The 13,311-nt window shown below is 47.1% G+C and overlaps 1 protein-coding gene across 4 annotated transcripts in view; it reads right to left on the reverse strand.

Annotated features, from left to right (window-relative positions):
• Window positions 1–6,097: 6,097 nt before the first annotated feature.
• Window positions 6,098–13,311, reverse strand: part of CAPZB (capping actin protein of muscle Z-line subunit beta) — a 161,409-nt gene continuing 154,195 nt past the window's right edge. For 2 of the 4 annotated variants that reach the window (XM_072609112.1, XM_072609110.1), the window contains exons 7-9: window positions 11,749–11,814; window positions 10,610–10,686; window positions 6,098–6,985 (exon numbers count right to left, since the gene is read on the reverse strand). In XM_072609112.1, coding sequence (XP_072465213.1) covers window positions 6,898–6,985; window positions 10,610–10,686; window positions 11,749–11,814 — 231 coding nt within the window. In that variant the 3' untranslated portion in view covers window positions 6,098–6,897. Of the gene's footprint in view, window positions 6,986–9,421; window positions 9,535–10,609; window positions 10,687–11,748; window positions 11,815–13,311 lie in introns of all 4 variants that reach the window. The other 2 variants (XM_072609111.1, XM_072609109.1) reach the window with 2 other exon arrangements.

The following is a 13,311-nucleotide window of genomic DNA, read 5'->3' on the forward strand; positions in this document are numbered from 1 at the left end:
GTGGGGAGCATTCCAGAGAAAATGTCTGGAGTTGAGAGATGGAGGGTCTTTATCAGGAAACAGCCAGGAGGTCAGTATTACTAGATCAAAGAGTCTATGTGGGGGAGTAAGGTAAAAGGAGACTCTCAAGGGTAGGAGGGGGCTAAGTTTTGATGGACTTTGAGGGCTAAATAGAGCATTTTATATTTGGTCCTGGAGGTCATAGGGAGTCACTAGAGTTTATTGAGTAGGGAAGTCACTTGTGTTTTTACTTTGGTGGCTGGAGTATCTAATAGAGTGGGGAGAGGTCTGAGGCAGACAGACCCACAAGCAACTATTACAATAGTTCAGGTGTGAGGTGATGAGGGTCTGCACCAGAGTGGGGACAATGTCAGTGGAGAGAAGGGGGCGTATTCAAGAGATGGTGCAAAAGTGAAATTGACAAGCCTTAGCAACAGCTTGGATTTGGGGGTGGTGAAAGAGATTGTGAGGAACCCAGGATGACTCACTCTTAGGTTGGGAGCCTGAGGGACTGGGAAGAGGGTGTTGCCTTCCACAGTAACAGGAAAAATAGGTGGTGGGAGGGTTTAGGAGGAAAGCTAATGAGCTCCAGTTTGGACATGTTCAGTTTAAGATATCTACTGGACATCCAGTTTGAAATATGTGAAAGACAGTTGGAGATGCAAGGCTGGAAGTGAGCAGAGATGTTGCAGAAGGAAAGGCAGATTAAAAATTAGCATCATAGAGATGATCATTAAATCCATGGGAGCTGATGAGATCACCAAGTGAAGCAGTATAGAGGGAGAAGAGCAGAGGGACTAGGACAGAGCCTTGGGGACACCTGTGGTTAGAGGGCATGCTCTGGAGGAGGATCCAGCAAAGGAGAGAGAGGAGTGGTCAGAAAGGTAGGAGGAGAACCAGGAGAAAGAGGGGGGGGAGGGGGAGGAGGAGAGGGAGAGGGAGAGGGAGAGAGAGAGGGAGAGGGAGAGGGAGGTGTCCTGACAACCTAGAGAGAAGAAAGTATCAGGGAAGAAAGAGGGATTGATAGTGTCAGAGGCTGCAGATTGGTCCAGCAGAATGACGACTGTGAAAAGGCCAATGGATTTGTTGAAGGAGAGATCATTAGTAACTTTGGAGAGGGTAATTTTGGTGGAACAAGGTCAGAAGAAGAGTGAGAGGAGAGAAAGTGGAGGCACCCATCATAGATGACCTTTTCACATAAAAATATAATTATATAAATGAATAACATAATATAAATACTTATAATATAATGAATATATACAAAGAAGGACAAGGTAGTTTGGAAAGAGGACAGCTAGGTGGCTCAGTGGATAGAGTGCTGGGCCTGGAATCAAGAACACTAGATTAAGTTAAAATCTGACCTCAGACACTTACTAGTTGTGTGACCCTGGGTAAGTCATTTAACTCTGCCTCAGTTTCCTCATCTGCAAAATGAGCTGGAGAAGGAAATGGCAAACTGTTTGAGTATCTCTGCCAAGAAAACCCTATATGGAGTCATGAAGAGTAGGACATGATTGAAGAATAACCGAGCATCAGCAGGGGTGCCTTTCTCCGCTTCCCACACTGTTCCAGTCAAACTGGACTTACTTTCTGCTCCGGGTACATGATATTCCATTTCCCCTTCTTTGAACATGCTGCTGATCATGCTCAGGATGTACCTATTCTTGCCTCTGCCTCTCAGAACCCTTTGAATCCTTCAGGGTTCTGCTCATACGCCATCTCTTGCATGGAAGACTTGTTCGAGAAGTGAAAATAAACCAAAGAACGAGCCTGGAAGCATCTGGCTCCATTGGATTTAGAATCCTAATGCCCATTCCCTCCTCCTCATAGCATCACACCACATTTCTCTTTGCATACATCTTTTACAAAAGGTATTTCCCAAGGTTCCCCATTTGTTAGCATCCACTCCCTACCAAAATTATTTTGCATACATCTTGTGTTTTCTTGTTTGGGAACATGCTACATGCTACATGCTCCTCCTCTAGAATGCAAGTTTCTTGATGGAACAGCCCACATAGCATGGTGTCTGGTGTGTAATAAGCATATTTTTTGGATTGGGAATGGATTAGAATTGTCAAAGGATATTTCATAAGTCAGGTAAAGAGGCTTTTACAGTGACCTCTATCTGAACTGCCTATTGCAAAGTACATGCTAGAAGTTGTCAGGTCAACAAGTATTTATGAAACTCCTATTATGTGCAAGGTACTATGCCAAGTGAGGATACAGAGAGGTAAAAACCAGTCCCTGCTCTCAAGGAGCCCACATTCCATTGAGAGAGACAACATGCAAATCACTATGTACAAACAAGATGATAGAAGATAAACTGGAAATTGTTTCAAATGGAAAGCATAAATATTAAGGGGGACTGGGAAAATCTTCTTGCAAAAGGTGGGATTTAAAGAAAGCCTGGAAAGCCAGGAGACAGAGACAAGGGAGAGAATTCCTAGCGATGGGAATAGTCAAGGAAAATGAGGGGTAGGCAGTAAGGTGTGAGGAGACTGGAAATATAGGAAGGGACTAGAACTAGGTTGTGAAGGGCTTTACAAGCCAGTCAGGGGATTTTATATTTGATCCTGGAGGTAATAGGGAGCCATGGGAGTTTACTGAATGATATGTTGACATGGTCAAACCTACAAATAACGACTATCAATTGAACAGCTGAGTTAAGGACAGATTGTAGAGAGAAGAAGATGAGGCAGGGAGACAAACCAGGAGAATCTTGGAATAATCCTGATGTGAGGTAATGACCCCTCCTGTCCCAGAATAATGGCTGTGTCAGAGGAAAGAAGGGAACATATATGAAAGATGTTTTGAAGGTAGAATTGGCAGGTCCTTGGAAGCAGATTGGATGTGGGGAATAAGAGAGGGGAATTGAGGATGATACCAAGGTTGTGATGGTGGTGTCTTAAACAGTAATAAGGATGTTTGGAAGAAGGGATGGTTTTTGGAAAAGCTAGAATTCAGTTTTGGACGTGTTGGGCTTAAGACGTTTACAGGACAATTCAAGATGTTTAATAGGCAGCTGGAGACACAAAAGTCAGTCAGAAGGGAAGTTAGGGCTGGAAAGTAGATCTGAGAAAATCAGTTTTAAAGCTGTTATCTCCTTTGTTCACTCCATTCTTGATATGTGGCCCAACTCTTCTTCCTTATGGTTAGCATCTCAGTGTGAGGGCTGCTCATCCACCTTTGGTGTCCATCTGCCACCCAGCTGTGGCTCCAGGAAGCTGTAGGATGGGCAGCAGTCACACCCCAGGAAACTGTCTTGGCAGATGGGCTAAGCCAGGTTGTGGGTAACTGACAGGTCTCAAACCCATCTGTGAGTTATGCGAATGTTCATGTAAGCATGGTGAAAACCCCCAAAGAATGGATGAGCACAATTTGTCCCCATTTCCATGATGGTGGCTGAAACAGGTGCTGTGGAGCACTTAGAACTTGGTCAGACATAGACGATGCCAAGATCGTTCGCTACATCCCTGGCCATCACCAGTTACCTTGAATTTTGTCCTACCGCTAGACTTCGATGCCTCTGGAAGAGAGAGTGAGGCTGACAACTGTGCGATTGCCTCACTTAAATCCAGTGCACGTGGAAGTCAAGAGCCCCTGGTCCTCTTTGAAGAGGAAGGACAAACAACATTGTCTATCAAATATAGCTCAAACTCCTTTGTCTGACATTCAGGGCCCTCCAATATTGCAGCTTGTTAGAACGGAAGGGGTAGGGTGGGGGGCTTTAACAAATGGATTCTTCATCTTCTCCTTCATCCTTCAGGAAATTGTCCCTCACATTTGTGCTCTTCTTTTTACACTTTCTCCTTTCTATTAATTCAGAACTCAAGAGCTCCCTTCTCCAGGAAACCTCTGGTTCTATGGTAACCTGCAAGTGGTAACTTTCCACTTCAAGGGTATCTAACACACTTCTCATGTGATATTAGAACGAGGATAGTGCCTCATATTCCTAAGATGTGTAAAAGTAACTGATATAAAGCACTTGAAAGCTTTGCAAAGATGTGCAACATCTCATTTGGTGGTGCAGTGAATAGGGAGCTGGGCTTGGAGTCAGGAAGATCCAAGTGTGAATCTGCCTCAGACATTCAGTAGCTGAGTGACCCCGGGCAAATCGATTAACCCCTCAGCCTGTTTTCTCATCTGTAAAATGGGGATAATAGAGCCTCCTTCACAGGATTGTTGTGAGGATCAAATGAGAAGATATAACACGCATGGTGAGAACTGTGAGCTCTTTGAAGGCAGGGGCTTTTAGCTTCTTTTTTGTATCCCCAGGACCTAGTATACTGCCCAGCATGCAGTAGGGGCTTAATAAATGCTGACTACTTTAAGATGAGGTAGGGTGGCACTAGATCATATGTTGGAGACTGCTGGACATCTGGAGAGTCTAGAGCTTGGTTGCGTTAAGTACTTTTGTAAACTTTTAAAGTTCAAAGTTAGCTATTTCTAAAGTAACCCTGGGAAGTTTGGCATTTCCATTTACAGATGAGGAAACTGAGTGCACACCTATTAAGAGTAAGACGCAGGATTTGAAACTGTTTCTCCTTTATTCAGAATTCTTTCTACCACATGGTAATCTGGTACTACCCTACCTTAAGGCTCATATTACTCCTTCCACACAAGGTACACCTACTCTGTGCCCTCCTTCCACCCCCCTCTCCCTTTAATATACTCCACATATTCCCACCTCTGTGTTGTTTCCTATACCCGGGATCGCCTCCCCCCCTCCTTTTAGAAGTGGAAATCCTTCCTACTCATCATTCAAGGCATAGCTAAATGCCACTTCTTTCAGGAAGGAAATGGGTACTGTATTTCTGTAGCACCTATGATGTATCAGCCATTGCCCTAAGCACTGTTACACACATTAGCTTGTTTGCTTCTCTGGTCTCCTGTTAGCAACAATCTTTCCCCTCAGACCTCACATAGCACTTTTCCTTGAAATCTCTAATGTACTAATCAAGTATATTATGGTTATGTTTTATTGCACACACTAGACTGTGTGCACCATGAGGGCAAAGGACCATGTTTTATCCCAACTTTGTGTCTTCCTTAGAGTTAGCGAGCGTGAGAGAACAGCCCAAACGGAATGGCTCGGCTTGCTGGGAGTTTGAACTCAAGAGAAATGGGGAGTTCTCTTAGGTGCTGTTTAAGATAGAAGGAAGAGGTGGGTCACACTTCTAACTCCTTAAAGGATTGTGACTGCCGAGGATCTGCTGGTGATCTCTGAAAGCTTGTGGAAAGGAAAGGATAACTCAGGAACTAGAGGAGGTGGATATGGGTCCTGATTTTAAAGGAAAGGGAAAGAAGTATGTCAACTAGAGGCCAGTAAGCTTAACAAAATGCTAACATCTGTTTTTAAGAATGGTTAATGGGTGTGCAGGAAGGGATGATCCTAAGATGGTGATCCTTAAGAGCAGTTCATGCCAGACTAACCTTATTGCCTTTTTCTGACAGGGTTGCTACAGGGTTTCAGAGGAAATGACTGTAAACTGTATCTAGATTTTAGCAGCTTAGGTTGGTGGAAAAGATGGAGAGGTGTGGGTCTAGACAACAGAAAAAGGGACAAATTGGGGGTGTCAATGAAAGCAGCAGAACTCCTATGTGGAGTCAGGGTGTCATGGGCAGCCTTTAAGGAACAGCTAGAGCCCTGGATTAGAAACCTTGCTCTGTGACCTTATCTAACGCGTCACCTCCCTGGGCTCTATATTCTGCAGGAAGGAGTCTGGATGAAATTTTACTCTAAGGTCCACTCTAAGGTCCCGTTCATGCTCTGAATCCTATGTAAGTATCCCATGAGGGCAGAGAGAGAAAAGAAGATCGTAAAAGATCAGCATTTCTGCCAGATCTATGACCAGCAGACTGCTGTGAAGGAGCCACTTCAAGCTTCTGGACCAGTCCAGCCTGGGCTCCAGAACCACTCCCCAATTCCCACTGAATCCCATCATGCTGGTGCACAGAACTCTGTATAATCCACAGGTTGGAGAGAAAGAGCAGGGAATAAATGAAGGAGTTGTATGTTTACTGCTGCCTGGTTTCTTTTTTATTATTTTTAAAATTGGTTTTCTTTTTCTTTCTCTTAAGTATGGAGGCTCAAGTATAAGATGTAGATTTATTTTTATTTAATTTTTTTTCAGTTTAAGCTTTACAAAAAAAACCAAAATAAAACAAAAAAACCCTTTTTTGCATTCCGTAAAAATTGACAGAAAAGCGCCTGGATTCAGGCTAGATAGAAGAGCAGAACGGTAAAGCAGATTTCCCGCTCCCTCCCCCCCCACCCTTCCCCCGAAAATAGCATCTCCTTGGGAGCAGGAGTGAGTCTAGAGAACAACACTGAGGACCCACCTTGGCCTCCTCTCAGAGCTGCCTCCCCTCCCTCACCAATCCCTCTTGGGCCCCCCCCCCACCCCAAACAACTCCCACACACACGTGGAATTGGATTTCCAGTTTTTCCTCTTTCACACACCACAGTATTTCATAAATTTTTTTTGTTTTACATTTTTTACACCAATGTAACAAAAAGGTGGGAGGGCGGGCCTGGACAGACAGATGGACTGTTTGATGCCTATAAATGGATTGGGGGTGGGGTGGGAGAAGGGGACATTGGGGGAAGAGAGAACACCCCCCCCCAAAAAAAACCCAAAACAAAAACAAATCAAAAACAAAAAACCCAACCCAACAACGTGTGGTCTCCATGGAAACCCCGAAGGAAGGTCTTGTAGGAAAATGTGGTGGAAAGTCGGTCTCAGACTGAGAAGGCTTATACAGCTTTATTCACGGGAGAGATGGCGCAGCTCGGAAGCGGACTGTTACGTGACATGGGGGAGGGCGCGGAGGCAGAGTTCTCTAAGAAAGGAATCTAGTGAGTGCACAGCGCAGCTTGTTAGCAGGAGGACGAGCTTAACTTTGCTGCTTCCTCTTCAAAGCCTCCACCAGATCATTTTTAAGGGCTTCTTGCTTTGATTTGTCTGCAAAAGTCTGCACAGACCTGCAGGGAGGGAAAAAGAAAAGCATGCTCTGGATTAAGCTGCACTGAGACTGAGAGGAGGAGGAAGAGGAGGAGGAGGAGGAGGGGGGGGGAAGGGGGCCCTGGCTTCACCCTTTTCAGAGATGTTCAATTTCAGGAGCTGAGGGTTGGGCATCCCTACCTGCATGGCACCCCTCAGAGCTGAGGGGGAGGGTGCAGGCTTGAGCACGCCACAAGTAGAATGGAGGAGCCTCTGATATAGGGCAAAGGCAAGAAACCCTGAGAATGGGCACCAGGCCTCACAGAGACAATCAGTGCATGCCAGTCTGAGAATGAAAGTGCTTTAGTAGTGCCCACTGGAGAGCACAGGGAGGCTTTATGTGGTGGAGAAGTGTGGACAACAAACAAGTATGGCCTGAGCTCGAGTCCTTGCTGTGAAGTGTCAGTTCTGTCGCCATTCCAACCCACTCCCCATTTACTTCTGGGCACAAATGGCTTCAGTGAAAGGTGAATAGTTTGAAGGCAAGAGCTGACCTGCACGGGTGCCCCCAGAGCCCCAATGGGTGAATTCGCCAGGCATTTTTCCCCATGTAGATGTTGGCCTTGATTACAGCTGCTGCTCTTTTTGAAAAGAAGTTCCCTCGTTCCACTTTTCCCCTAGTCTTTATGCCTTGTCACCTAAGTTAGACTCAGCAAGGCTGAAATACAAGGGCAAAAGCACCAAGAGCCAAGAATATGAAATATTATGGCAACACCAGGGCCAGGTGTCTGAGTGAGTGAGTGTCTGAGGAGCTGAGAGAAGGGCAGCCTGGGAGCAGAAGAGGGGACAACAGGCAACTGCTGGTGACTGGCCAAGAGGGAAATGCAGCCCAAACTATGGCCCAGGGGGTGTGACTCTGGGTCCCTGGGGAGGCCATGCTGACAGCTCTCCTAGGGAGAGTCTTGGAGCTTAGGGGAGGCCAAAGAGAAGCAGGCTACATTGAGGACAGGAAAGAACGCCATGAGGTGTTCAGAAAGGGTGTGTGACAGAAAGGGGCTTCTGATCAAGGCCCCTGACTGTCATCCATCCAAATCTGCCTGAAGTCGGCTCATTCCAGCCCTGCCTGGGGGCCCAGGGGAGTTCACCCCAGCGCGATGGGCTCCATATTGGTTGACTGTGCACACTTTACTCTCTGGATGGTTTCTGTTTCCAGTCATTTCCCTTCTCTCTGGAGATGCTGCCTGCATTTATACAGTTATTTTCCTGGCCATCAACAACAAGCAAGACTCTTTCCCTTTTTCTCAGGGGAACATCATGAGGGGACATCTCTGATTCATCAGGGGTAGGTGGGGAGACTGATCTAGGTTCTGTCCCTATCATGGAAGGTGAGCAGGCTCTAAGAGCCACTGCTAAGGGCATTGGCTTCTTGCCTGCCCTAATGCCAGGCCAAGAGACATCATGGAATCTTCTCCAAGGTCAGTGCTGCCCCCAAGGAGGAGGACACAAGGAAAGAGCCTCTTGGAAAGCTGGGCTAGTCAAGGGGGCAGGCAGGAACAGACTCCTTGAGGCCAGGCCAGGCCAGCCACATTGCTTACTGCCTTCTCTTTTGGGTGAAGGATCCAGAGGAAGGATGCAAGTGGGCCTGATTCTTGGCAATGGCTTTTTCTAAAACATCCCTGGCCTCCAGAGCCCAATGGCTTTTTGGAAGGAAACATGGAGGTGTGTCACACATTTATCCTAAGCCATCCTGGGGGAGGCGCTGCACTGGCTGAGCCTTAGCTCTTCTCTCTCTTTCCAGTGGGAAGAGATAAGTTACCAATTCCAGGGGGCTGCTGAGTGGACCAAATGAAACCACTTAAATCTTGGAAGGCCCAGCCCTCTCATCTTAAGGATAGGGAGGCTTGGGCCCCAAGAGCAGAGGTGACTGAATAACATCACAGCCCACTAAGCAGCAGCACCAGAAGAGGAACCCAGATCTTCCAATTCCAGACACTATGTTCTTTTGGTTCCATGACATGGAACATGGAGGTAGAGGGAGGCAGAATGTGGACAAGCTGCCTCACCACTCAGGGGCTCCTGGATCAACAGCAATTAGTCCCTGTGACAGCAACACTCAATTGAGAAATGACCTTGTTTCCACATCTCAATCTCTGACCAGAGTGGCATGATGAGCTCACAGGAAGACACACGCATGCACACCCCTGCCCGGTGTGTGGGGGCACACAAGCCCACCCCCACTCCTCCCTTACACACACACACACACACACACACACACACACACACACACACACCCCACCCACTTGAGAGCATCTAGTTGTTACACAGGGTAGATGACGTGACAGGAACCTGCAGTATTAGGGTGCTTGCTTGTTAATCAGCCCCCCGAGGATGTGGGAGGTTAGTGGCTGTACACAAGGACCGCCTGGGTTTAGTGAGGAGCCTCCCCGTGCCTCTGCAGCGGGCGGGCAGGCGGGTACCTGGATCGGCTTAGTTATCAGGTTGGATGGAGATCTGGCGCTGAGTCAGCACTTGAGAAAGCTCCCTCTGCAACTGCTTAAACTTTTGGTTGTCAGGGATAGCATCAATAGATCTACAGAGAGTAGTTTAGAAATAAGTGAAGCTAATGGGCAAAGAACAAGGACCTAGGGACAGGCGGTGAGAGATGAGAGATGCCTGTAGGGAGCAAAGGAAAAATGAAGGGCAGAAACCAACACACAAGTCAGGAAAAAACCAGGGGAGGAGAAAGAGAAGAGGGGAAGGCCCAGCCCCAGCCCTTTCTAGGGGAGGGACTAGGGGTCGAGTCTGGAGCGATCAGCTCTGCTCTGGCTTTTCCCAGAGGACTACAAGGAGGGAGGGCTATAACAGCATGAGGTAGGCAAAGAGAGGGCAGGGGAGAGGGAACTAAAGACAGTTCCTGGGTCCTCTTGCAGAAGCTGCTGCACTGGGAATGCACGAGAGGGTTGGAAACCACTGAAGGTAAGACTGATGCTGGCCTCCTGCTGAGAGAGAACGTCTTGATGGGGGGTGTCATAAGGGGTGTCTTACTCCCTGGAAGCTGGGCCACCATTGAGGACCAGGGAGCTCCCTTAACCCCAGTGAGGTCTAAGTCCCTCCAACAACAATAGGAAGGATGTGTGGTCATGGTGCCAGGCAAAATCCCCCATCTGGAAGGACTGGAAAATTCCAAGGGAAATAAATGGCTGAAGGGAGACTCAAGGGGAAATTTCTTTTTACATTTCAAAGTATAAAGCAGTGATTTCACTAAGTCTTGAGGGCAGATTCAGAACGTCTGGCAGCCCAGTCCATGGGTCAGTACTACTCAGGGAATCAAATATGAAAGTAATTCACACTTTTTAGTCACTAGCCTTCGTGTCATCACTTAAAAGAGGCCGTGTGAGTGTGGACAGTGTTGGTATGGTCTCACTGACTCTGCAAGGAGAGGAATCTAGGGATGAGGCTTCTTCAACATTTCTGGGCTTGCTCTGGCCGTCAGCCACAGGGCCCATGCAGGTACAGTGACCAATTAGCCCACTGACAGCAAAGCCCTAGGCTCCTCTTAGATCCAATGGTCAAAAGCCCTGGGGCAGATGGAGGGAGCTAAACTGGCTAAGTAGAACCATCCCAACACCAGCGAGGACTCAGAAAAAGATGGAAGAATATGTTACCTGAGCCCGTTGACAATGTCCTTTGTTTTCCCAAAGTAGATTTCATTCAGCGTACTTCTGATTTTATTTTCCATATCCTAAGAATGGAAAGAGTCAGCGGGGAATCATGGTCAGCAGTCTGAAGAGCCCCGCTCACCCAAAGACCTTTCACCCCCAAAATCCTATCCCTGTGTAGACTCACTCACCATGACCATCAGAGGGAGGCTTAGGCCCAAGCACAGGGAACAGAAGTTTTTTTCTCATCACCCACATACAATGGGCAGTTCCAAAAGTCAATAATCTATTTAGATTCCTGTTAGGAACTGCAACCCCTTCAGTCACCAAGGCTAAATTATTACTAGTAGTAAAGGATCACAGTCCAGAGATGTTTGCTGAAAGGAAATTTGGGGCCAGCTCTCCTCCGTCTGTTGCCATGCGGTCAGGAGCAGGAAGAGCCCTAGCCTAGAGGGAGTCCCTTTGAAGTGGGGATCAGCTCTGGTCCCAAAGAGCCATTCTTCTTAGCACCTCCAGGTTCTATTTGCATTCAACAAACCAGGGATAGATGATCTCGTGGGGACATGGAAAGGGGCAAGCCAAAGTCTTTGGGGAACCAATTCCACCCTCATGTTTTGCGGAGAAGGTAACTTTGCCATGCATGGTCCAGCCTGCATCCAACCAGATTCATGGGGAAGAATTTTCCCAGAGCTAAAAGGCCTGAAAAGCTCTTGGAATTGCTATGCAAGTGGAAAAAGGGGAAAGAAGATGGGACAAGGTTCCAATCTCAGCCTGCCATTCTGGCTAGGTTGCTTTTCCTGCCTAGTTTCCTCCTCTGTAAAACGAATGGGTTGAATGCAATTATTTCTTTAAGGAGGGAGGAAGAAACAAGCATTTGTTAAGCACTTACTATGAGCTAAACACTGTGTCAAGCTCTTTTCAAACATCATCTCAAGGCCCTCCTAGTTTTTGATTCTAGAGAAAGTCATGTAAAGGGCCCTAAAGTGGTGAGCAGGTTTTGGGGCTAATAATGTCACGAGGGACATTCACCTCTTTGGCTTCAATCACCCTGAACTCAAGCACCAAACTGGCAACCTCAACCTCTGTTTCCCACTTGGAGAGCGCCCAAACCAATACAGCCCTGGGCTGGCCTTTCAAGTGCTTACCTCTACCAGGCGTCCAATGTTGGCTATGTGTGGGGAGGAGTCACACACGGTTTCGTCTTTCTCCATCTGTAAAAATACAGACAGGTTTCATGTAACTGAGAAGTATTACTACAAAAGGGTATCCATCTAAATGGCACGGTGCTGATAGAAATTCTGGGTTAAATGAACAGAGGGCTGGTTTTGGAGTCAGAGGACCCAGGTTCAGAAACCTCGGACCTGCTACTTGTCACTTGTTGACTTTGGGCAAATCACTAAACCTTTGTGAATCTGTTCATTTCCTCTGTAAAATGAGGGATTGGGACTCAATGCCCTTCAAAGTCCCTTCTGACTAAAATGTACCACCTTCCCCTTCACACACACCTCATACATAATAAGAAACAAGGAGTTGGGGCAGGGCACAAGAGGAGAGGTAAGGCCTTTCTCCTCCATCTACAAGCACCCCCCTCCCTCCCCCAATGTCACTAAGGCAGCAGAGGAAGACTGGTAGAAGAGGGAAGAAGGAAAGGAAGAATGCCTATTTTGGGACACTACTACCTCAACAGGATCTCCAGCCTCTAGGGGAGCCCCAGTTTCTCAAAGCCTGAACTGACTTGATACTGGGCATCTGTTGAGTCTTTGGATCTGTGAGTCAGTCAGTTCTGGAAGGGGACCTCAAGAGGTCATCCTCACTACAGTGAGCCTCTGGGGGCAAGGTAAAGTAACACAGAGGGTTGATCATGTAACTTAGCAGAGAAAAGAGACATTAGATTCTTGGCCTCCAGGGACATCAAACAGCAGGCCAAATGGAAGCCAGGTAGTGGAATGCTCTGGAGTGTACCCTCAACTCTGTTGGCACTGCTACTGGTAGAGGCAGGGCAGGAATTTATTCTGTTGCCTCTCAGATGGAGAAATAGACACAGAAAGAGTCTTGGGTCCAAGGTCATAAAATGAATGAGTGGAAAAGCTGAATTACAGCGTAAGAACCCGGGAACCAAAACTTCATGATGCTCATCATGGAAGCTGGAGAAGAAGAAAGAGTCCAAGCTGGGGACTACAATCTGGGGCGGATGTATCACAGAAAGTATGGCTCCCACATGGAAGAGCTGCCACAGAAAAAGGAGAACTGACTTTTGTCAGACACATCCTCCAGTTTTCTTGCCATCCTGGCTGTCTTCCGGATACAATTTGCCTCATCCACGTCCTTACTAAAACATGGCACCTCTAAAAGGGCTCTAGATGTGTTCTAATCAGGTCAGAGGACAGCGGGATTATCCCACCACCTTCTGAGACTTGGACCCCCTCATATCACACCACTGAGTCATGCTGAGCTTACAATCTGCTGTTTCCTCTCAGTCTTTCACCTATCACTGACTACTCTATTTTCTCACCAAGTCAGCTCTCTCTGCTAGCAATAATGAGCAGAAAGAAACACCTAAGTTACGTAAGAGAACATCCAGCCATCATAAATGAAATGATATCTCCAGGTCCAGGCCAATTACCTCCTAGGTACTAGAGAGGGTGAAAGATGTGATCACAGAGCCACTGCTGTAATCTCTGAGAAAGAATGAAAATAAGCAAAGGTTA

The sequence above is a fragment of the Notamacropus eugenii genome, chromosome 5, assembly GCF_028372415.1.
Source record: "Notamacropus eugenii isolate mMacEug1 chromosome 5, mMacEug1.pri_v2, whole genome shotgun sequence".
Lineage (NCBI taxonomy): Eukaryota > Metazoa > Chordata > Mammalia > Diprotodontia > Macropodidae > Notamacropus > Notamacropus eugenii.